The 25,391-nt window shown below is 45.9% G+C and overlaps 1 protein-coding gene across 1 annotated transcript in view; it reads right to left on the bottom strand.

The window, feature by feature from the left end:
* The window catches only part of LOC124018030 (syndetin-like), a gene marked incomplete at its 5' end in the record, with an annotated part of 108,068 nt that overhangs the window by 15,286 nt on the left and 67,391 nt on the right, over positions 1-25,391 (bottom strand). The window contains 3 exon segments of the mRNA XM_046333282.1: positions 76-234; positions 944-1,040; positions 10,502-10,656. Coding sequence (XP_046189238.1) covers positions 76-234; positions 944-1,040; positions 10,502-10,656 — 411 coding nt within the window.

Here is a 25,391-nt window from a genome sequence, read left to right as displayed (position 1 = left end):
TAAGTGGACAATTCCCTTGACCATTTCATTCATTACACCCACACATATTCAAAACAGTCAAACATGCCACATTACCTTTAACAGGACGTCAACGTACACGTTGTGCTGCGACATTATCTCCCTAATGTCCCACTTAACTCCAGCCATCAGCAGCAGCATCTGTTCGTAGTCTAAAGCCTTGGCCGCCACCACCCAGTATATGGGTTTACGTAGCTCACTGGCCGTGGAGACAGTCTATAAGAGAATGACAAGGACAATGGAATAAACAAAGACAGATATTCATTTGGAGGTTCTTTAGAAAATGTGAAACCTTCACGACTTTGTAATGGTACACACATTGAAAAAAACAAGCTAACACCGAAGGGTTTGTGCTCAACAGCCATTTACACCCTCACTGATAAGGCCATGTGTGGTCAACAGCCATTTACACCCTCACTGATAAGGCCATGTGTGGTCAACAGCCATTTACACCCTCACTGATAAGGCCATGTGTGGATCATGTGTGGTCAGCCATTTACACCATGTATGGTCAACAGCCATCACTGGTAAGGTTTGTTCCATTTACACCCTCACTGTTTGTTCAACAGCCATTTACACCCTCACTGATAAGGGCCATGTGTGGTCAACAGCCATTTACACCCACTGGTAAGGCATGTTTGTTCAACAGCCATTTACACCCTCACTGATAAGGCCATGTGTACAGTCATGGCCATAAGATTTGAGAATGACACAATAATTCATTTTAACAAAGTCTGCTGCCTCAGTTTGTATGATGACAATTTGCATATACTCCAGAATGTTATGAAGAGTGATCAGATGAATTGCAATTAATTGCAAAGTCCCTCTTTGCCATGCAAATGATGGTCTGTGCAACGCCCCAGTGAACTTTACAGGGAATAAGGTGCCATTTCAGATACATCCATAAAGTTGTGGACTGACTGACCTGTGAGTAGAACTGCTGGAGGAACGGCTTCTTGGCTGCAGGCATCATGGTGTCTAGGTGAGACTGAAGGAACTCAAACTGCTCGGCCAGAAACACCCTGGACAGAAACCAGTACAGGCTTTTAGCTAGGTGGATCAGAGATGGAGGCAGGGTTAAAGGAGTATGGAAAGGGATAGGAGGGGACAGGGAAGCAGGGGCTTTGGCTGGATGGATTAGGATATTACAGACAGAAAGGTTTGCCATTATCCACCTCTCTCCCCTGAGCTTTAGAAATTCTCTTGATTCCTCTGTGCTTGTTACCGAGGTCATTTCAGTCCTAACTTCAGATGGAGGTGGTACGGGGTGGGACGTAGCTAGAGAGGTAGTTCCAGTCCTAACTTCAGATGGAGATGGAACGTGGTGGGACGTAGCTAGAGAGGTAGTTTCAGTCCTAACTTCAGATGGAGATGGAACGTGGTGGGACGTAGCTAGAGAGTTAGTTTCAGTCCTAACTTCAGATGGAGGTGGAACGGGGTGGGATGTAGCTAGAGAGGTAGTTTCAGTCCTAACTTCAGATGGAGGTGGAACGGGGTGGGACGTAGCTAGAGAGGTAGTTTCAGTCCTAACTTCAGATGGAGGTGGTACGGGGTGGGACGTAGCAAGAGAGGTAGTTTCAGTCCTAACTTCAGATGGAGGTGGTACGGGGTGGGACGTAGCTAGAGAGGTAGTTTCAGTCCTAACTTCAGATGGAGGTGGTACGGGGTGGGACGTAGCTAGAGAGGTAGTTTCAGTCCTAACTTCAGATGGAGGTGGAACGGGTTGGGACGTAGCTAGAGAGGTAGTTTCAGTCCTAACTTCAGGTAGAGGTGGAATGGGGTGGGACGTAGCTAGAGAGTTAGTTTTGGCCAGGTCATACTGCACCTTCTTTGTTGGTAGAAATTAACACCATATCAGGCCCGCAAGCCTAAAACTTTTACATTCACTGGGTTTTCATCAACACTGCTATATAATAGCAAACACTGAGCAGAACAGTTTAGGGGAGGAAAACTAAAATCAATAAAAACAAAAGCTTACCCAGTCTAAAACCTGTGGCACATTGTTCTAAATGTGTCAGTGTGATCGATGACATTATTTTCAGTTTGTTTACATTTTGCTTACATAAACACAATTCAAGAAAATAAGTTCAGGTAACTGGGTTGGAGTTCAGGCGAGTCAGCCAGTCAGCCAGCCAGCCAGCCAGCCAGTCAGTCAGTCAGTCAGTCAGGGAACTAGAGTAGCATGGAACCCTGGAGTGTCATACTATAACCACATATTTATGAAGGGCAACAGAGAATGCTGAACAGGAGATTTGTTTTTAATGACTGACCACGTAGCAAGGCCATGGCAATATAAATAGTTTAGCCATTGAATAGGAGTTGCACTTGAAGCGTGTTTTTTTTGGTGATGCAACACGAACCATTCAAATGTCATCACTGAGGATAGAGACCAGAGAAAGATATTAAACGTGTATGTTTATAATGTGTCGTTTCAAAGATGCGCGTTACATAAAGACATTGACAGGACAAGCTGATCAAACAAAAACACATTTAAACTTTGTGAAAATCTGTGTGTCGGGGACGGATATAAATATGAGTGGGAAGCAAATAGAACTTCCCCAAAGACCAGAAAGAGTACATTTACACTCAACCATCCAACATTAACAAGCACAAGTAGTGTCCAAGACGCCACGAGACACACACACAGCTAGCAATAATATAATATATGCCATAGCACCTGCCACCGTTTAATATACCAACAGCCCCACAAACGAGCCTTGGCAAATACATTTGTTTTTCTGGACTCTGAAAATGTTCATTATGCACCAGCCGCCATGTGAACACAAAGCTTATGTTTACCGTGGGGAGAGATATTCCGCTAAGCCGCGGGGGCCAAACGAGCTAAGCCCTGCCATTTATTGGGTTATGCTTATATAAATAGACAATGGCTAAAGGCATTGTCACCGGCCCTCATCTCGTGCACCTATAATCTTGATCTTTGCCCAGGGCCCCGGGGCGGCCCTCATTGATTATTCCATTAAAGCAAATGCTAAATGAGGTGTTACAGGTAGAGAAGGACTTTAGAGGCTCCAACAGCCAGTAATGGCTATATTAAAAATGGTGTATTATATGCTGAGCATGTCTAGGTGCTGCGGCAGAGGGGTTAGGTGGTGCCTAGCTTCAATAACCCTGCTCTGAGGGGAACAAACATTCAGTGCAATTATGCACAGGGGTAGATGCTTGTATGTCTTATCCCCTAAGAACTACAGGTGTAACGGTACACGTATTGGTACTGAACAGTTCGGTACAGGGACCTAGGTTCTGTTCGCATGGTGAACCAGAATGAATACATAAAAAATATACAGTACAAGTCAACATTTTGAACACAACTAGTCATTCAAGGATTTTTCTTTATTTTACTATTGTCTACATTGTAGAATAATAGTGAAGACAACAAAACTATGAAATAACACATATGGAATCATGTAGTAACCAAAAAAGTATTAAACAAATCAAAATATATTTTGTATTTGAGATTCTTCAAAGTAGCCACCCTTTGCCTTGATGACAGCTTTGCACACTCTTGGCATTCTCTTAACCAGCTTCATGAGGTAGTCACCTGGAATGCATTTCAAGAGCGAGGTATATTTATAGCCGAGGATATGCGCCCATTCTTGTCAGTTGAGTAGAATAGGGGGGTTTAGCACCTTGCAGAAGAGCTCAAGGCATGTTACGAACTTCGTTCTCTCACACCTATTTCAGCAAACATGTAGTACCCGCTCTATATAAGAAAGCTAAAGCCAAATTTGTCAAGGAATTGATCAATGCACCCTGTGTTGCGCTTACTACAGACGGACGGACAAACTGAGTGTACAAAACATTAGGAACATCTTAATAGTATTGAGTAGCATCCCTCTTTTGTCCTCAGAACAGTCTCAATTCGTTGGGGCATGGCATGGACTCTACAAAGTGTGGAAAGCGTTCCACATGGATGCTGGCCCATGTTGACTCGAATGCTTCCCACAATTGTGCCAAGTTGGCTGGATGTCCTTTGGGTGGAGGACCATTCTTGATACAGTCGGTAAACTGTTGAGCGTGAAAAAAACAGCAGTTTTGCAGTTCTTGACACAAACCAGTGTGCCTGGCACCTACTACCATTCACCCTCTGAACGGCACACATACATGATCCAAGTCTCTATTGTTTCCAGGCTTAAAAATCCTTCTTTAACCTGCCTTCTCCCCTTCATCTACACTAATTGAAGTGGATTTAACAAGTGACATCAATAAGGGATCCTAGCTTTCACCTGGATTCACCTGGTCAGTCTATGTCATGGAAAGAGCAGGTGTTCATAATGTTTTGTACACTCAGTGTATATGGAATCAGGAACACCAACACTTTGTATTTTCTACTATAGTAGCAAACGGTTGGCATTTTATTTTCCCCCTTTACTGAAGCTGAACTGAACCGTGACCCCGAAACCGCAATATGTACCGAGCCATGGGTTTGGTGAACCGTTACACCCTTACTAAGGACCCTTTCTTACTTCCATTAAAGGGGCAATCAGCAGATGGTATATGCCCATTGATTTTTGAAGAATATAACTTCTAAATGCCTCATGAGCTTAGCTCAACTGTTGTTCCCCATCAGAACCCAAAATATAAGCTTGTTTTACTCCAATGTAAACAAAGTAAAAGTAAACAAACAATGTAAAGCCTCAAAACATGGTTAAAACTATAATTTTGATATCATGGATGGGCAGTCCATGAATCCAATTTCTCCAGTCCCATCTGTCAGCTTTCTACAGAAATAGTGGCAGGGAGAACACTTTTTCATTGTTTCATTTGTTGATTGGCCCTTTAAGAGGTGTCCCTTTCTGCTACCTGCTCTCAAAGGTTTAAAAAGATAACGTTTCATCAATTGGGGTTATCTGGCTATTGGAGTTATCTGGCAGCGGGTGTGGTGGCTGGTGCCTCGGAATCGGGGTCCCTGGCTGGCATATGGGCATTCATAAGTAGTTTCACATAAACTACTCCAAGTTGGGGATCGGCTATTTTTAGACTGTTATGTATGAATAGTGAAGATGAGGGAGTGAAAAGGGAAATGAAGTGAAAGAGAGAGAGACCGAGAGAGAGAGACCGAGAGAGAAAGCGAGAGCAAGACCGAGCGAGCGAGACCGAGAGAGAAAGCGAGAGCGAGACCGAGCGAGCGAGACCGAGAGAGAAAGCGAGAGCGAGCGAGACCAAGAGAGAGAGAGCGAGCGAGCGAGACCGAGAGAGCGAGCGAGCGAGACCGAGAGAGCGAGCGAGCGAGACCGAGAGAGCGAGCGAGACCGAGAGAGCGAGCGAGACCGAGAGAGCGAGCGAGACCGAGAGAGAGCGAGCGAGACCGAGAGAGAGCGAGCGAGCGAGACCGAGAGAGAGCGAGCGAGACCGAGAGAGAGCGAGCGAGCGAGACCGAGAGAGAGCGAGCGAGACCGAGAGAGAGCGAGCGAGACCGAGAGAGAGCGAGCGAGCGAGACCGAGAGAGAGCGAGCGAGCGAGACCGAGAGAGAGCGAGCGAGCGAGACCGAGAGAGAGCGAGCGAGACCGAGAGAGAGCGAGCGAGACCGAGAGAGAGCGAGCGAGACCGAGAGAGAGCGAGCGAGCGAGACCGAGAGAGAGAGAGCGAGCGAGACCGAGAGAGAGCGAGCGAGCGAGACCGAGAGAGAGCGAGCGAGACCGAGAGAGAGCGAGCGAGCGAGACCGAGAGAGAGCGAGCGAGACCGAGAGAGAGCGAGCGAGCGAGACCGAGAGAGAGAGCGAGCGAGACCGAGAGAGAGCGAGCGAGCGAGACCGAGAGAGAGCGAGCGAGGACCGAGAGAGAGCGAGCGAGACCCAGAGAGAGAGAGACCGAGCGAGAGAGACCGAGCGAGAGAGACCGAGCGAGAGAGACCGAGCGAGAGAGACCGAGCGAGAGAGACCGAGCGAGAGAGACCGAGCGAGAGAGACCGAGCGAGAGAGACCGAGCGAGAGAGAGCGAGCGAGCGAGACCGAGAGAGAGCGAGCGAGACCCAGAGAGAGAGACCGAGAGAGACCGAGAGAGAGACCGAGCGAGAGAGACCGAGCGAGAGAGACCGAGCCGAGAGAGACCGAGACCGAGCGAGAGAGACCGAGCGAGAGAGACCGAGCGAGAGAGACCGAGCGAGAGAGACCGAGCGAGAGAGACCGAGCGAGAGAGACCGAGCGAGAGAGACCGAGCAAGAGAGAGACCGAGCGAGAGAGACCGAGAGACCGAGCGAGACCGAGCGAGAGACCGAGAGACCGAACGAGAGAGACCGAGAGACCGAGCGAGAGAGACCGAGAGAGCGAGCGAGAGAGACCGAGAGAGTGAGCGAGAGAGACCGAGCGAGCGAGAGAGAGCGAGCGAGACCTAGAGAGAGCGAGCGAGACCGAGAGAGAGCGAGCGAGACCGAGAGAGAGCGAGCGAGACCGAGAGAGAGCGAGCGAGAAAGAGCAAGACCGAGACCGAGAAAGACTGAGAAAGACCGAGACCGGGAGAGAGACAGAAAGAGCAAGACCGGGAGAGAGCGAGCGAGACCGAGAAAGACCGAGACCGAGAAAGAGCAAGACCGAGACCGAGAAAGAGCAAGACCGAGACCGAGAAAGAGCAAGACCGAGACCGAGAAAGAGCAAGACCAAGACAGAGACCGAGAAAGAGCAAGACCAAGACAGAGACCGAGAAAGAGCAAGACCAAGACAGAGATCGAGAAAGAGCAAGACCGAGACCGAGAAAGAGCAAGACCGAGAAAGAGCAAGACCAAGAAAGAGCAAGACCGAGACCGAGAAAGAGCAAGACCGAGACCGAGAAAGAGCAAGACCGAGACCGAGAAAGAGCAAGACCGAGACCGAGAAAGAGCAAGACAGAGAAAGAGCAAGACAGAGACCGAGAAAGAGCAAGACCGAGAAAGAGCAAGACCGAGAAAGAGCAAGACCGAGAAAGAGCAAGACCGAGAAAGAGCAAGACCGAGAAAGAGCAAGACCGAGAAAGAGCAAGACCGAGAAAGAGCAAGACCGAGAAAGAGCGAGAAAGAGCGAGACCGAGAAAGAGCGAGACCGAGAAAGAGCAAGACCGAGAAAGAGCAAGACCGAGACCGAGAAAGCGCAAGACCGAGACCGAGAAAGCGCAAGACCGAGACTGAGAAAGCGCAAGACCGAGACCGAGAAAGCGCAAGACCGAGACCGAGAAAGCGCAAGACCGAGACCGAGAAAGCGCAAGACCGAGACCGAGAAAGCGCAAGACCGAGACCGAGAAAGCGCAAGACCGAGACCGAGAAAGAGCAAGACCAAGACCAAGACCGAGAAAGAGCGAGACCGGGAGAGAGACAGAAAAAGCAAGACCGGGAGAGAGACAGAAAGAGCAAGACCGGGAGAGAGACAGAAAGAGCAAGACCGGGAGAGAGACAGAAAGAGCAAGACCGGGAGAGAGACAGAAAGAGCAAGACCGGGAGAGTAACAGAGAGCGAGAGAGCGACAGGGACAGCGACAGAGAGAAAGTGACAGAGAGAGAGCGCGCAAGGAGAGAGAGCGACGGAGAATGACCTGGAAAGAGACACGGAAAGCGTCCGGGTGAGAAACACTGAAAGCGTCCGGGAGAGAGACACGGAAAGCGACCGGGAAAGCGACAGAGAGCGAGAGCGAAAGAGACCGGGAGAGGCAGACAGAGACCGGGAGAGGCAGAGAGAGAGGGACAGAGACCGGGAGAGGCAGAGAGAGAGGGACAGAGACCGGGAGAGGCAGAGAGAGAGGGACAGAGACCGGGAGAGGCAGAGAGAGAGAGACAGAGACCGGGAGAGAGAGACAGAGACCGGGAGAGAGAGACAGAGACCGGGAGAGAGAGACAGAGACCGGGAGAGAGAGACAGAGACCGGGAGAGAGAGAGAGACAGAGACCGGGAGAGAGAGAGAGACAGAGACCGGGAGAGAGAGAGAGACAGAGACCGGGAGAGAGAGAGAGACAGAGACCGGGAGAGAGAGAGAGACAGAGACCGGGAGAGAGAGAGAGACAGAGACCGGGAGAGAGAGAGAGACAGAGACCGGGAGAGAGAGAGACAGAGACCGGGAGAGAGAGAGACAGAGACCGGGAGAGAGAGAGACAGAGACCCGGGAGAGAGAGAGAGACAGAGACCCGGGAGAGAGAGACAGACAGAGACCCGGGAGAGAGAGACAGACAGAGACCCGGGAGAGAGAGAGAGACAGAGACCCGGGAGAGAGAGAGAGACAGAGACCCGGAGAGAGAGACAGAGACCGGGAGAGGCAGACAGAGACCCGGGAGAGGCAGACAGAGACCGGGAGAGGCAGACAGAGACCGGGAGAGGCAGACAGAGACCGGGAGAGGCAGACAGAGACCGGGAGAGGCAGACAGAGACCGGGAGAGGCAGACAGAGACCGGGAGAGGCAGACAGAGACCGGGAGAGGCAGACAGAGACCGGGAGAGGCAGACAGAGACCGGGAGAGGCAGACAGAGACCGGGAGACCGGGAGAGGCAGACAGAGACCGGGAGAGGCAGACAGAGACCGGGAGAGGCAGACAGAGACCGGGAGAGGCAGACAGAGACCGGGAGAGGCAGACAGAGACCGGGAGAGGCAGACAGAGACCGGGAGAGGCAGACAGAGACCGGGAGAGGCAGACAGAGACCGGGAGAGGCAGACAGAGACCGGGAGAGGCAGACAGAGACCGGGAGAGGCAGACAGAGACCGGGAGAGGCAGACAGAGACCGGGAGAGGCAGACAGAGACCGGGAGAGGCAGACAGAGACCGGGAGAGGCAGACAGAGACCCGGAGAGGCAGAGAGAGACCCGGAGAGGCAGAGAGAGACCCGGAGAGGCAGAGAGAGACCCGGAGAGGCAGAGAGAGACCCGGAGAGACAGACAGAGACCCGGAGAGACAGACAGAGACCCGGAGAGGCAGACAGAGACCCAGAGAGGCAGACAGAAAACCGGAGAGGCAGACAGAGACCCGGAGAGGCAGACAGAGACCGGGAGAGAGAGACCGAGACCGGGAGAGAGAGACCAGGAGAGAGAGACCGAGACCGGGAGAGAGAGACCGGGAGAGACAGACAGAGACCGGGAGAGAGAGACCGGGAGAGAGAGACCGGGAGAGACAGACAGAGACAGACAGAGACCGGGAGAGAGAGACCGGGAGAGACAGACAGAGACAGACAGAGACCGGGAGAGACAGACAGAGACAGACAGAGACCGGGAGAGACAGACAGAGACCGGGAGAGACAGACAGAGACCGGGAGAGAGAGACCGGGAGAGACAGACAGAGACCGGGAGAGAGAGACCGGGAGAGACAGACAGAGACCGGGAGAGAGAGACCGGGAGAGACAGACAGAGACCGGGAGAGAGAGACCGGGAGAGACAGACAGAGACCGGGAGAGAGAGACTGGGAGAGACAGACAGAGACCGGGAGAGAGAGACCGGGAGAGAGACGGAGAGACCAGGAGATAGAGACAGAGACCGGGAGAGAGAGACTGGGAGAGGGAGACCAGGAAAGAGAGGATAACGAGAGAAAATGGAGAAAGAAAGGGAGAGACAAAGTGGGAGACTGGTACTGAACTGTAAACAACAGCAGAATGCAAACTGGGGAGAGAAATATCCACTAACTCAATTTAGGAATAAAAAGTGATCTAACAGCCCGTTTCCCTGCAGCGCCAGCATCCTGAAGATTAGAGAAAAGGAAGAGAGTTAGTTCCAAATGGCGCCATATTCATTGTATAGTGCACTACTTTTGACCAGAGCCCTTGGGGAACAGGGTGCCATTTGGAATGCAGACAGAGACACGTCGAGCTTCCCGAGACTCCTGCATCATACCACTTAATTCAATGAATACCCCTCGGGCATGCAGTCGTGAGACAGCCTCTATTGACTCATCAGGAAAACTGCTCGTCTTACCACAGCAGTCGTCTTCAGATCTCATGGCTGCAGAGAGGAGGAGAGGCAAAGGGAGGGCAGGGACACACACACAGTTCTGTGGCAGACAGCACACTACCTACTGTTTCACCAACAGAGCTGCACTGAATCAAACTTTAATTAGCTAACAAACACGTTTAACGTTACCAACTTTAAATGTATTAGTAATCACATCCAATAAAGGTGTCTCCAAAGAGCAAAGCAGTCACCCTGACCCTAAAGTATCTCTGGCCACCACCCTCTAGGGACTTCTAAAGGACCATACAGAGGAATAAACAGGGATGTATTCATTATGCCCATTCTGTTGCAAAACGTTTCGCAACAGAAATCATTTACTCCAAAAGGAAAACACTTTGCAACGAAAACTGGAATTTCTATTGGATAAATTCAGGAAGGTCCCTCCCAGTTTCGGTCTGTTTGCTCCCGTTTGGCTCTTGCATGATAAACGGTTTCTGTTGCAAGACATGATGAATACTCTCAGGAGTACAGTGACTCAGTGTCAGCCACCCGTTACAGGTACACAGAGGTATAAAGGGTGGACTTCTAAAGAACCATAGAGAGGTATGAATGAGTTACTGAAGGAGGGTTCTCTTACAGTGACTCTGTGGCGACCACCCTCTGGGCCAGGCCGTAGAGGGTCTCGCTGGCTGTCAGGACCACAAGCTGGCTGAGGTGGGGGCTAGGCACCTTCTCCTTTCTGTCCTCCCCCGGACCACCGTGCACGATGGAGCTGCCTTCCCCCAGAGAATCCTATAACAGGGGGACAGAGAGGGAGCGAGAGAGTCAGACCGACAGAGACAGGGACCAGTTAGCTGTGAAAGGACAGCGATAGAGACAGAAGGATAGACGATCTGGCTGACAGACCAGGGAGACACAGTAGCTAGGTTTCCATCCAACTTTGCGAAAGATTTTCATGCAAATGTTCTAAAATAAGAATAAAAACCATTTTCCCATCGGAGATGTGTTTCCGTCAAATAGACTTGTCGCATATAAAAATGACTTTTGCGGTTAAATTCCCATGTACCGAATAATGTACCGAATAAAAATTAGTTTCCATCGCATTTTCAACTCTACTGATGGTTTTGTCACAAACTTGTGTTCTATAGAGAATGTGCCCACTCTGGTCGTGGTATTTGCGCTCTAGCCAACCTCTCGCAGATACAGTGTGGGTAGGCTACCTACATTATGAGATTATTATGGACAAAAGAGCTAAATTATTTTTATTTGTTAAATGGCAGCCAAGCTTCAATCATCATGTCACCAGAATAAGACCCTTGATATTACTGGAAAGAAGCATCAATCACATTGCACTTTCACCTCCCTGTGAAATTCATCATAACTTACTTCATCTGCAGCCTAATAAACTGCATGCTTACCCGAGTCTAGCGTATTTTGTATGTACATTAGGTCAGATGTGGCAGGGCTTGCAAACTATTACGGACTACAAAGTGAAACCCAGCCGTGAGCTGCCCTGTGACGTGAGCATACCAATTTGTAAGTCGCTCTGGATAAGAGCGTCTGCTAAATGACTTAAATGTAAATACCAGACGAGCTAAATGGCGTTCATGCTCGCTCAGAGGCAAAGCAACACTGAGGTGTGCATGAGAGCACCAGCTGTTCTATACAACTGTGTGATCACGCTCTCTGTAGTTGATGGGAGGAAGACCTTTAAACAGGTCAACATTCACAATGCTGCGGGGCCAGACGGATTACTAGGACGTGTACTCAGAGCATGCGCTAACCAACTTGCAAGTTTCTTCAATGACATTTTCAACTTCTCCCTGATCAAGACTACAGCTCTCCCTGATCAAGACTACAGCTTGGTATGGGTCCCCAGATCCTCAAAAAGTTCTACAGCTGCACCATCGAAAGCATTGTGACCGGTTGCATAACCGCCTGGTATGGCAACTGCTCGGCATCCAGCCGTAAGGCACTACAGAGGGTAGTGCGTACAACCCAGTACATCACTGGAGCCAAGCTTCCTGCCATCCAGGACCTATATACTAGGCGGTGTCAGAGGAAGGCCCAAATAATTGTCAAAGACTCCAGTCACCCAAGTCAAAGACTGCTCTCTGAGCTATCACATGGCAAGTGGTACCAGAGCGCCAAGTCTAGGTCCAAAAGGCTCCTTAACAGCTTCTACCCGCAAGCTATAAAACTGCTGAACAATTAATCAAATGGCCACCCGGACTATTTACATTGACAAATTTCTGCTACTCGCTGTTTATTATCATGTACAAATCACGTAGACTAACCTGTACCCCTACACATCGACTCCGTACCGGTACCCCCTGTATATAGCATGTTATTGTTATTTTATTGTGTTACTTAGATTTTTTGCTTTAGTTTATTTAGTAAATATTTTCTTAATTCCATTTCTTGAACTGCATTGTTGCTTAAGGGCTTGTAAGTAATCATTTCATGGTAAAGTCTACTACACCAGTTGTATTCGGGCGTATGTGACAAATACACTTTGATTATATACTAGAGTTCTTTCTGACCCCATGGTCATATTGTATGAATAAACAGATATAGGCAAGAAACATCCTTCTCACCTTTCTCCTTTTGATCCACTGGGACAGAAAGTACCGCTCCCACTCAATCTCTGACGTATGCAATATTATGTAGTCTTATGGAAATCACTCGGCCTATTTTTAACAGTAGAAAGAAAGTAAGCTCTCAGCGGTATTCTAGAATAGTCTGTATTGATTCTGCTACCGTTTGACATGTTCCAGCACATTTCACTCTCACACACACTTATCTGGCTTTTCTTTATTTGCAAAATACAGAAGACGTTCAGCTGGTCCCACGGGCCACATCCATTAATCACAACGCAATATAATCCAAACAGTAGAAGTCATTAGAATTCTCTACAGAAGGCAGAAACTAACAATATCACAATATCTTTCATAAAGGTCCATCTGGGCCTGACAATGGATCATGCAGCTTGTCAAGTTGTGTGTGTGTGTGTGTGTGTGTGTGTGTGTGTGTGTGTGTGTGTGTGTGTGTGTGTGTGTGTGTGTGTGTGTGTGTGTGTGTGTGTGTGTGTGTGTGTGTGTGTGTGTGTGTGTGTGTGTGTGTGTGTGTGTGCGTGTGTGTGTGTGTGTGTGTGTGTGTATCCCCAAAACAACAGAAGCAGAGCAGCAGGGCCAAATCAATAGCAATCACATGCAGTCGGTAATGACCAAGTGGAAAGCCATTAAAACTCTAACTCACTCACTCACTCACTCGCTCACTCACTCGCTCACTCACTCGCTCACTCACTCACTCGCTCACACACTCTCACTCGCTCACTCGCTCACTCACTCGCTCACTCACTCTCACTCACTCGCTCACTCACTCGCTCACACTCTCTCACTCACTCGCTCGCTCACTCACTCTCTCACTCACTCACTCACTCACTCGCTCACTCACTCACTCACTCTCACTCGCTCACTCACTCGCTCACTCACTCGCTCACACTCTCTCACACTCACTCTCACTCACTCGCTCACTCACTCGCTCACTCACTCACTCACACTCACACTCTCTCACACTCTCTCACACTCTCTCACACTCTCTCACACTCTCTCACACTCTCTCACACTCTCTCACACTCTCTCACACTCTCTCACACTCTCTCACACTCTCTCACACTCTCTCACACTCTCTCACACTCTCTCACACTCTCTCACACTCTCTCACACTCTCCTGGGGAGAACAACCCTGTTATCTCAGGTTACCTAATACTAAAATAGCAACAGTCCAGTAACTTTCCCCAAAAGTCCCATGTTTTCCAGCAATCCTGACTGCAGGATCCTGGATATTCTGCATATTCCTTCCTGATTCAGAGATTATTCCAACCGGGATATCGCGAAAACCTGGGAATTTACTGGAATTTTGTCATTCTAATTATGAGGAACTGCTATCAAGTAGCAAGGCAAGCTCTATATGAACCAGTTTAAACATTGAAACATTCAAGAATGATGTAAAATGTGAAATTAAACCACATTAATTTCTCATAAATGGCTAAATGTAATTTAATTCATTGGTTAAGTAGCTAATTAGAAATGATGAATCATGCCAGGGCTTTTAATTGGTAGGAAATAGCCACTTTGGGGCCTACTAGAGACTAATTAATTACCAATAAAGAGTTCTGTGAGTAAGCTTAGAAAACATTAATCAATGATAAGAGGGGCAGGTCTAAAGGATGTCAAAGAATCAGATCAAAGAATCAGAGAATGTTTGGGCATTCAACATGCAGCATTAAAACAGACTAGGATGTTCATATCACTGCAGAGGGAATATGACCATTCAGATGAAGTTCGGGGTGTTAGGTGAAGTTGCCCCTCGACGGTGATCTTAGGTTTTTGCATTTTCCCCACTAAATGAAGGTGGAACTGGGGGAGGGGAATCTGATCTTAGATCTGTACCCACAGTGTGTAGCTCCTCGTGGCAGCCACCTCTCGACATAACCAGATGTCAAAAACATTAAACTGATGCTTTGTAATGAGAATGGTAGAATGCTCTGTCACTTGCAATCTTCCCAGGGTCGTGAGTCAAATACCAGTTTGATAATGTCTTTGAATGCTAACTTTCCAAATCGCACCTACTCCCGTCTAGGGAACCATTAGATGATGCAAGTTATTCATTTGGGTGAGCAATACCTTCAAGGAGTAAAACCACGAAATGATGTTCAGTAAACTATATTATGGGTCCTTTCTGCAGCATAAACATGATAAACGTCCTGCACTGGTGGAGTTTATCTAGAAAACCAATTAGCCCCACACTCTATTCGGAGTCTGATCATGACTCATGATGAAATAAGCCCTAAAGTAAAAGTAATTAAGAAACCGACAACTAGCCCAAACCGTTTACCCTCTCTTTGCGGAACGCTAACAAGAAATATCGATTTGGTCTCCACTGAGACTTTTTGGCATTTGATTTTGAATATCTGGTCAAGCTTTTCAAAGCTGTCTTGCTCTGGAAGCAAAGTAATCTATCAGTCCATCCCAACAGACCGATTAAAGCCATTAGGTCAGTTCAGGGCCTTCAGAAAGGATTCACACCTCTTGACTTTTCTACATTTTGTTGTGTTACAGCATGAATTTAAAAGGTATTAAATTAAGCTTTTTTTTTGGTAACTGGCCTACACACAATACCCCATGATGTCAAAGTGGAAACATTTGATTAAAAAGCTGAAATGTTGTGACTCAATATGTATTTAACCCCTCTTATGACAAGCATAAATAAGTTCAGAAGTAAAACTGTGCTTAGAAAGTCACATAATAAGTTGCATGGACTCACTCTGTGTGCAAAAATAGTGTTTAACATGATTTTTGAACGACTGCCTCATCATTGTACCCCACATATATAATTATCTGTAAGGTCCCTCAGTCAGGCATTGAATTTCAAACACAGATTCAACCACAAAGCGGGGAGGTTTTCCAATGCCTTGTAAAGGAGGGCACATATTGGTAGAAATAAAAAAGCAGACATTGAATATATCCCTTTGAGCATGGTGAAGTTATTAATTACCACTTTGGATAGTGTATCAATGCACCCAGTCACTACAAAGATACAGGCATCCTTCCTAACTCATTTTCCAGAGGAAGGAAACCACTCAGGGATTTCACCATGAGGCCAATGGTGACTTTAACACAGTTACAGAGTCTAAAGGCTGTGATAGGAGAAAACTGAGGATGGATCAACATCATTGTAGTTACGCCACAATATGACAGATTGAAAAGAAAGAAGCCCGTATAGAAAAAAATATTCCAAAACATGCTTCCTGTTTGTAATAAGTCACTGAAGTAATACTGCAAAGAATGTGGCAGAGCAATTCACTTTTAGTTCTGAATACAAAGTATTATGTTTGGAACAAATCTAATACAACACATCACGGAGTACCACTCTCCATATCTCCAAACATGGTGGTGCCTGCATGTTGCTATGGATATGCTTGTAATCTTTAAGGACTGGGGAGTTTTTCAGGATAGAAAAATGAACAGAATGGAGCTAAGCAAAGGCAAAATCCTAGAGGAAAACCTGGTTCAGTCTGTTTTCCACCTGACACTGCGAGATTAAGTTTAGCAGGACATTAACCTAAAACACAATGTCAAATCTACACTGGAGTTGCTTACCAAGAAGACAGTGAATGTTCCTGAGTTGCAGTTAAAGTTTTCACTTAAATATACTTGAAAATCTACAGGAAGACCTGAAAATGGTTTTGAAAAGAATAAATGGGCACCTGTTGCACAATCCAGGTGTGGACATTTCTGAGAAACTTACACAGAAAGACTCATAGCTGCAATCGCTGCCCAAGGTGTTTCTACAAAGTATTGACTCGGGTGTGAATACTTACGTAAATGAGATATTTCTGTATTTCATTTGATAAAAACATGATTTCACTTTGTCATTATGGGGTATTGTGTGTAGGTGAATGAGAAAATTACAACAACATATGGAATAAGTCAAGAGGCATGAATCCTTTCTGAAGGCATTGTATTTAAAAAAACAACGACGTCTTCAAGATCAAATGTATTTACGGTGCATATACAAGGTTTCCTATTTACATCAACAAAAAGAGCACACTGTGTCCTTTTATTAACCATGCTTCACAGGCATAAACAATCACTTTAATCAAAGAGGTAAATAAAATGTTCCCCCTGAAGACTACAAAGAAAATATGTTTCTCTTCACATTGCTCATAAATCCACATGGTTTCCTCCTGTGGATTTAACACGGTATGAAAATCCTGACGATCTCCATAAAAACAGAGAACAGTTCGTAACTCTTACCTTGTTTTAATTACAGTTTTTGATGGGAAAGATACAGCATATTTTTCCTAATGGTGGGCAGTTATGGGATTCACACTGTAGCCCATGAATTTAAAAAAACGAACTGCTATCGTAAAGACTTGAGGTGAATAAGTGACTCTTAAGTAAATTGTTTTTTCATTTTGATATCCCAATCTTTGCTACAGTATAATACATGCTATGCTGTTGTCAATCCATTACATATGTATTAGTAATAAATGACATGCTCAAAAAGACATGCATTAGCTGTTGAATAGATTAAACCAGATTAACATAAACCGTCTACCGGTGCCCTTTGGGCATCTTGAATATTTACAGTAACAAATCTATCAAATCAATTTGTTGAGAAAACAACTTGTTGAGAAAACAGCTTGTATTAACGGGAATTCACAGCTGGATACACACTAATCAGGTATACACAGACTGAAATCTTATTTAGTTCTATTTACACAACAAAAACAAAAGAGAATTGGATTAAAAGGTTTCGTCTTTTAGTTATTTGCTTTAATAAAGGAAGGATTTTAAACTTCCCCACTTGATTGCGTTGTTCCTAAATCCACAGCAGTAAGTAATGATTCACATTAACATCATCATAGGTTCCTGGCCCCTCAGTAGACAAAACACTCCAGTTTCTGGAATTCAGAGTTTTATCAGGGAAACCCAGGCACAGAATGGCGGTGTCCCATGGAAGAGAACAAACGCCTTTCAATGTTCTGATCAGCCAAGTCTGAGACAAAGGCCAGATACTGTATAGCAGTGGTGCGTGGGTAAAACCCCCGGGGAAGCCAAGCCAGGGGGGAAAGACATTTTACAACCTGTGTGTGATAATTGCGTTGTTTGCTGCTCTATAACCCGTTAGTTCATACGCCACTGTGATATAGAAGGCCGACACAACGGGAAGACAAAACGCCCGTTAGTTTATACTCCGCTGTGATATAGAAGGCCGACACAACGGGAAGACAAAACGCCCGGGACTGTGATATAGAAGGCAAAACGGGAAGACAAAACGCCCGTTAGTTCATTGTGATATAGAAGGCCGACACAACGGGAAGACAAAACGCCCGTTAGTTCATACGCTGTGATATAGAAGGTCGACACAACGGGAAGACAAAACGCCCGTTAATACGCCCGTGTGATATCATACTCCAAAACGCCCGTTAGTTCATACTCCGCTGTGATATAGAAGGCCGACACAACGGGAAGACAAAACGCCCGTTAGTTCATACTCCGCTGTGATATAGAAGGCCGACACAACGGGAACACAAAACGCCCGTTAGAAGAAAAAGGCCGACACAACGGGAAGAAAAAACGTCCGTTAGTTTATACGCCACTGTGATATAGAAGGCCGACACAACGGGAAGACAAAACACCCGTTAGTTTATACACCCCTGTGATATAGAAGGTCGACACAACGGGAAGACAAAACGGCCGTTAGTTTATACGCCGCTGTGATATAGAAGGTCGACACAACGGGAAGACAAAACGGCCGTTAGTTTATACGCCGCTGTGATATAGAAGGTCGACACAACGGGAAGACAAAACGCCCGTTAGTTCATACTCCGCTGTGATATAGAAGGCCGACACAACGGGAAGACAAAACGCCCGTTAGTTCATACGCCGCTGTGATATAGAAGGCCGACACAACGGGAAGAAAAATCGCCCGTTAGTTTATACGCCCCTGTGATATAGAAGGTCGACACAACGGGAAGACAAAACGGCCGTTCGTTTATACGCCGCTGTGATATAGAAGGTCGACACAACGGGAAGACAAAACGGCCGTTAGTTTATACGCCGCTGTGATATAGAAGGTCGACACAACGGGAAGACAAAATGGCCGTTAGTTTATACGCCGCTGTGATATAGAAGGCCGACACAACGGGAAGACAAAACGCCCGTTAGTTCATATGCCGCTGTGATATAGAAGGCCCACACAACGGGAAGACAAAACGGCCGTTAGTTCATACGCCGCTGTGATATAGAAGGCCGACACAACGGGAAGACAAAACACCCGTTAGTTCATACGCCGCTGTGATATAGAAGGCCGACACAACGGGAAGACAAAACACCCGTTAGTTCATACGCCGCTGTGATATAGAAGGCCGACACAACGGGAAGAAAAAACGCCCGTTAGTTTATACGCCGCTGTGATATAGAAGGCCGACACAACGGGAAGAAAAAACGCCCGTTAGTTTATACGCCGCTGTGATATAGAAGGCCGACACAACGGGAAGACAAAACGCCCGTTAGTTCATACTCCGCTGTGATATAGAAGGCCGACACAACGGGAACACAAAACGCCCGTTAGTTCATACGCCACTGTGATATAGAAGGCCGACACAACGGGAAGAAAAAACGCCCGTTAGTTTATACGCCGCTGTGATATAGAAGGCCGACACAACGGGAAGACAATAGCAACACAGGGAGAATAAATTCAACCACAAACACGTTTCTTTCATCACAAAACCAGAGAACAACATCTGTCTGGTATTGATTAGGAACTACAGAGTTACCGGAAGTCGCAGAAACCCAGAGCCGCCTCCGCTAACATCATTCCAGCATCATCTCAACATCAAATCACCTCTGCTGAGACTAATAGTGACAACTAACGTCATTGCAGCACCATCTCAACATCAAATCACCTCTGCTGAGACTAATAGTGACAACTAACGTCATTGCAGCACCATCTCAACATCAAATCACCTCTGCTGAGGCTAATAGTGACAACTTTATAGACTAATAGTGACAACTTTATAGACTAATAGTGACAGCAAAATTCCAAAAAGGATTTAGTCTAATCAATGTAAGCCAAATATCATGTGGCTGTCCATGGTACTGATTGCCGTCTCTCTGGCTGTGTGTGTGTCTGTGTGTGGGAAAGTAGAAGAAAAATGTAGCCTGGCGGGGAGGAACGAATCCAGAGCCGACAAGGTAAAAATCTGTCAGTCTGCCCCTGAGCAAGGCAGTTAACCCCCAACAACAACTGCTCCCCAAGCGCCGATGGAGTGGATGTTGATTAAGGCAGTCCCCCGCAGCCCTCTGATTCAGTTGAATGCATTCAGTTGAATGCATTCAGTTGTAAAACTGACAAGGTATCCCCTTTCCCTTCTTGTAGAGGAACGCCAATACCACTCTCCTGTCTTTGATGTTGACAAAACGGTCTATGACTGTCATACAGTAGTCTACACATTTTTTGTTGTCCTAGACTAGGCTACCTGACTAAAAGGCCTGCTAACTAGCCTAAATTACTTTCATAGGCAACGATGAGCCAGCTAACTAGCGAGTAAACCTACTACTTCTCGCTAGATTTCGAACTCAGGCCAGGGTCACAATGTATGAATTCATGGTTGGCTCAGAATCACCATTACAATCAAGTCAAAATCCCTATCTTCCTCCATGGCTAATAAAAGGGAAGATTTTAGGTAGCTACTGCAGCACAACGACACAACAAGATGCAACAATTCATGTTTTTTCTGTCAATGATGTTTTGCTTTTGATGTGATTGGTGTGAAGCCAAATCCCAACGAGCTTCCCTTGACACTTTGTTTTGGCACACCAGGACCATTCACAGTTGAGCTCACTCATTTTAGCTCCACGCTGATTGGTTATTCTTTCATAATTTATTGATCAAGAGGCCAAATACTAGCTAGCTTCCCTTGATATTGAATTAAATGCTCCGGGCGGCAAAAATGTCATACTCTTTTTTGACTAGACAGCAAAGCAGGTTAACTGCCTTGCTCAAGGGCAGAACGGTAGATTTTCCACCTTGCCGGCTCAGGGATTTGAACCAGCGACCTTCGGTTACTGGTCCAACGCTGTGAAATGGCTAGATTCTACATGGTCCCACAGAACAAATATATGGCCTTAAGTTGTTAGGGATCCTCCACTTCTCCCTGAGACATTCTCCACATAGCCTGATACACTAACGGAATAAAACTGTCTCTTACCAGAAAACTGGGGGGGAAACAGACTTTCGTAGAGTTTGCTTCTGATATTTTGGCTCCCGAGTGGCGCAGTGGTCTAAGACACTGCATCTCAATGCTTGAGGCGTCACTACAGACACCTTGGTTCGCATCCAGGCTGTATCACAACCGGGCGTGATTGGGAGTCGCATAGGGCGGCGCACAATTGGCCCAGCGTCGTCCGGGTTTGGCCGGTGTAGGCCGTCATTGTGAATAAGAATTTTTCCTAACTGACTTGCCTTGTTAAATAAAAGGTTAAATAAAAAATATACTTATCCAGAGTAGTAGTTTCCATTGTGGCGAAATCCGACACAGACCCTTCACCTGCGCAGCCACGTTGGCAGTCAGGAAGGAGGAATTGAAGATGGCCATTCTGGCTCTTTGTGAAAGGTCTCGGTTGGCGCGGCAGTTTTGACAGTGTTTGCTACTCTTTGCAGAAGCCTAGTTTATTTTCAGCGTGCTTAGTTTGTAAAGTTTTTAAATCGATCGCCAGTGTTAACGCTCTAGGTCCAGTTTGGGATCTAATGGGACCGCTCCTGTCATTGATTGCATGGATTAGTAGCAACAGTGTTGAATTGCTTTGACAATCAAACCAACAGTTGAATTGCACAGACAAACGAGCCTGAAGTCAACAGCTAAGACCCCCTTCTCTCTCGCACTCATTTCCCTCTCCATTGCTTTACACACTGCAGCAGACTTTCTCTTTTTTTGCACTGCGCTCCCTTTGATGTTTCGTGTCGCTGGACTATTATTGCCCTGCCAGACTGGTTTGTGTTCAAAGGAACTCTCAGCCGTCTCCTCTGCTGATGTGTATCTGGCAGCAGTTCTCCATCTATCCTACTCTCTTCCTTTCGGCAGGGTTAATACCTGCTTGGTGCCAGAACATACATCTTTCTTAATCCCGCTACACAACTACTCTACTGTTTGAGAGACATCCAAAAATGTCTATTTTCCCTGGATGAGGCTGTACATCTACTGTATGGCCTTTTGTACATTACCTCTTTTGGCAACTATTGGTCTTGGCTTGATCTACTGTGTTATTGGCCATAAGGAAGTTCACAGACCATATTACTATGGATATCTCTGTTTATTTCTCTTGAGGTACCAAGTCAACTTAATGTGCGTTATCCATGAGAGTGCACTCTTGCGGAGATTGGAGTAGCCTAAAGGTTAAAGTAATTTGCCAGAGCGGTTATACTGTAGCGTCACTAAGTCTGCCTACATATGAATTATAGTTGCTAATCTGTTTATCCAGACACATGCTAACACTGTGTTGCAAGTCCACTTGCCGTTCCCTCAGAAGGCGTTCATTCAACCTGCATAAGCCTGTGCAATTACGCAAGATGCACAATGGTTAAGATATTGTTTGGGTGATTAAAAAGGGTCATCTGAAACGTTTCTAAAGTCAGGGTGAATCCACAAAAGACAACCTGAGCTGAGGAAGAAAAGACAGAATATAAGTTTGGTGATTGTTGAATAAATATATAGGCTGAACCAATGTGTCAGTTCTTGGGAACACTTTGCATCCATTCCATTATGACACAGACATGCGATTTATAGCTTCCAACAAAAACGGAGCAGAGCATCCAAGAGGAGGGAAATGAAGATTCAATAAAGTGACAAACCGGTTGAAGAGCCCGGTGTCGGAATCATATAACGGTAGCTAAAAACAGAGGCGCTCACAGCAAGAATAGTTCAATATCTAAAAGCATAGCCTCTGAAGAATTAATCGAGAGTTCAACAGATGCTTATAAAGAGACAAAATCACTCATTAGTGACGAGGGACAAAAAATAGATAGTTACATATCACAATATTATTTTGGGCGATAATATATCAATACATAGCATTAGCTAGGTAGCGTTAACTAGCACTAGTCAGCTGTAAAGTCGCCAAAACTCAGGCATTTGCACACACTTGGCATTCTCTCAACCAGCTTCACCTGGAATGCTTTCCAACAGTCTTGAAGGAGTTCCCACATATGCTGCGCACTTGTTGGCTGCTTTTATTTCAATCTGCGGTCCAACTCATCCCAGACCATCTCAATTGGGATGAGGTCAGGTGATTGTGGAGGCCAGGTGATCTGATGCAGCACTCCATCACTCTCCTTCGTCACATAGCCCTTACACAGCCTGGAGGTGTGTTGGGTCATTGTCCTGTTGAAAAACAAATGATAGACCCACTAAGCGTAAACCAGATGGGATGGCGTATCTCTGCAGAATGCTGCGGAGATCATCTGTTCACCCACTCTGCATCTCACAAAGACACGGCAGTTGGAACTAAAATCTCAAATTTGAACTCAAAGGACAGATTTCCACCAGTCTAATGTCCATTGCTTGTGTTTCTTGGCCCGAGCAAGTTTCTTCTTCTTATTGGTGTCCTTTAGTAGTGGTTTCTTTGCAGACATTCGATAATGAAGGCCTGATTCACAGTCTCCTCTGAACAGTTGATGTTGAGATGTGTCTGTTACTTGAACTCTGAAGCATTTATTTGGGCTGCAATTTCTGAGGCTGGTAATTCTAATGAACTGCAACAGAGGTAACTCTGGGTCTTCCTTTCCTGTGGCGGTCCTCATGAGAGCCAGTTTCATCATAGCGCTTGATGTTTTTTGCAACTGCACATGAAGAAACTTTCAAAGTTCTTGACATTTTCTGGTTTAATGATAATGATTGTAAACATTACGCGGAGAGAAAACAAGGGCATTAGGGAGAGAGGAACCAGACAAGCCTAAGGGATAACTTTAATGTCACGGTGATACTGTGTCTCTTCTAGTACGCAGGTTCTTAAGGGTGCCTTAAGACAGACAGTGGCATCAAAAGCAATCTGCTTTTAAATAGTAGCTACAAAATAGTACACAGGAGAGTGTTATTGACGCAGTCTGCCATCAGAAGGGGGTTCAGAAACCATCTTTGAACAGTCACTTACATGTCTTACATTTCAAGAGACCTAGAACAGTTACTATATTAAATGGATCAAATACGATGTATTATGTATACCATACGAGCCTTAGTCATTGTTCAGGTACAGTATTAACAAAAGAAAGGGGATACCTAGTCAGTTGTACAACTGAATGCATTCAACTGAAATGTGACTTCTGCATTTAACCCAACCCCTCTGAATCAGAGAGGTGCAGATGGCTGCCTTAATCTACATCCATGTCTTTGGCGCCTGGGGAACAGTTAGGTAATTGCCTGGCTCAGAATGACAAATCTTTACAGGCGCAGCGCTCCTCCCCGCCAGGCTACCTGCCACCGGAAGTAGCTTACTGTGTGTTAAACACTCAAATACATTATATAAAAGTATTGGTGTAAAATAAATAACTTTGAGATTGCACTTAATGCACCTTACAAACATGACTGTATTTGACCAACAAATTAGAAGGGGACCACCGGCTCTCCCAGAAGCTCGGCTGATGCGTAAAACCTGTGGACAAAAGGTGCGATGGTCCACACTCAAAAAGATTGCATAAAGCTTTCTTCATTTTTCAACCATAACAAAATCCCAAAATAAAGAGTGAAAGCTATGAGGGTAAGTTATTTCAAATGCAAGCTGAGTCACTCAGGGTTCCTGTTTTTTCAGGCCAAACCAATTAAATCAATCCCTAATCCAATACTACTTCACTTCCACTACAGAAACACTCATGTACTGACTCAATTGTATGTCACTGAATAAACTGAAAGTTCTCCAGAGCACTTTATTTAAAAAAAAAATACAAATGCACATCAGTGAAAAAAAATGATCATATTCTGTCTATTGAATGTTGAGTTTTATCTGAGCACAAGTAATAAACGGGCAAGAGGGAGGATGGAAGAGAGAAAAATGATAATGAATTTCATTGTGAACGCACCACACTTTAATTATATGTTGGTTGTCGAATCAAAGTGGTGCTCGAGGTAATGAATCATTTCAAGACAGACTGAATCTCATGAGGAGGCCCATAGGTCTTTCACTGGGAAAATACACTTCAAGGGGTAGAACCTGTTTCGAATTATACCAATTTCATAGCAGCAGAACATTGAAGCCCATATCAATAACTCAAAGTAAGGAAGACACCACATTTGAAAGGGTCTGAGCAGTTTTTGACAAAGTTCCAGACAAATAACCACTTCTGACTGACATTTTGAGCAACCTTATAACAGCCTTTTTTTGAAAACCCATTAAACTCAACTGTAATGAGACATTGAAGTGGTGACGGGGGGCTTTTCACACCATCCATGGATAAATAACTAATGCTGACAACATCTCCACACTAATTCACTGGTTAACCTTATTTCCCCTTACTGAGAACTGAGTAATCACAGCATCACTAACGCTGTTCTGATCAGGGTTGTTACGGTGACCGTATAACCACCACACCGCAGTCAAATTCCACATGAATTCATGGTAACTTGGATTCTCCAAGCTCTGACGTTCATTAGTAGACTATCAAAATTGCTAAATGCTTGGTACCCAGCATTCTATTGTCCCTCTAATCACTAACATCCAATGCAAATGTTTCCAAAAATCTAATCAAACACTTCATGAGAGCCCATGAGCTCATGATCCACAACATTTCTATAGGCTAAAGCAATTGCGTGAGAAAACAGAGTTTGATGGCCTCTATTAAAAAGAGGATCCCATCAGCTTTCTATAGGCTAGATCTACTATATTTATCAACTTTCCCTATTTAAAAAAAATACTTTATTTACCTCGGCAGGTCATTTAAGAATAAATTCCTATTTTCAATGTCGA

The sequence above is a fragment of the Oncorhynchus gorbuscha genome, unplaced genomic scaffold (assembly GCF_021184085.1).
Source record: "Oncorhynchus gorbuscha isolate QuinsamMale2020 ecotype Even-year unplaced genomic scaffold, OgorEven_v1.0 Un_scaffold_38:::fragment_2:::debris, whole genome shotgun sequence".
Classification (NCBI taxonomy): Eukaryota; Metazoa; Chordata; class Actinopteri; order Salmoniformes; family Salmonidae; genus Oncorhynchus; species Oncorhynchus gorbuscha.
This window is presented reverse-complemented; position numbering and strand designations above follow the sequence as displayed.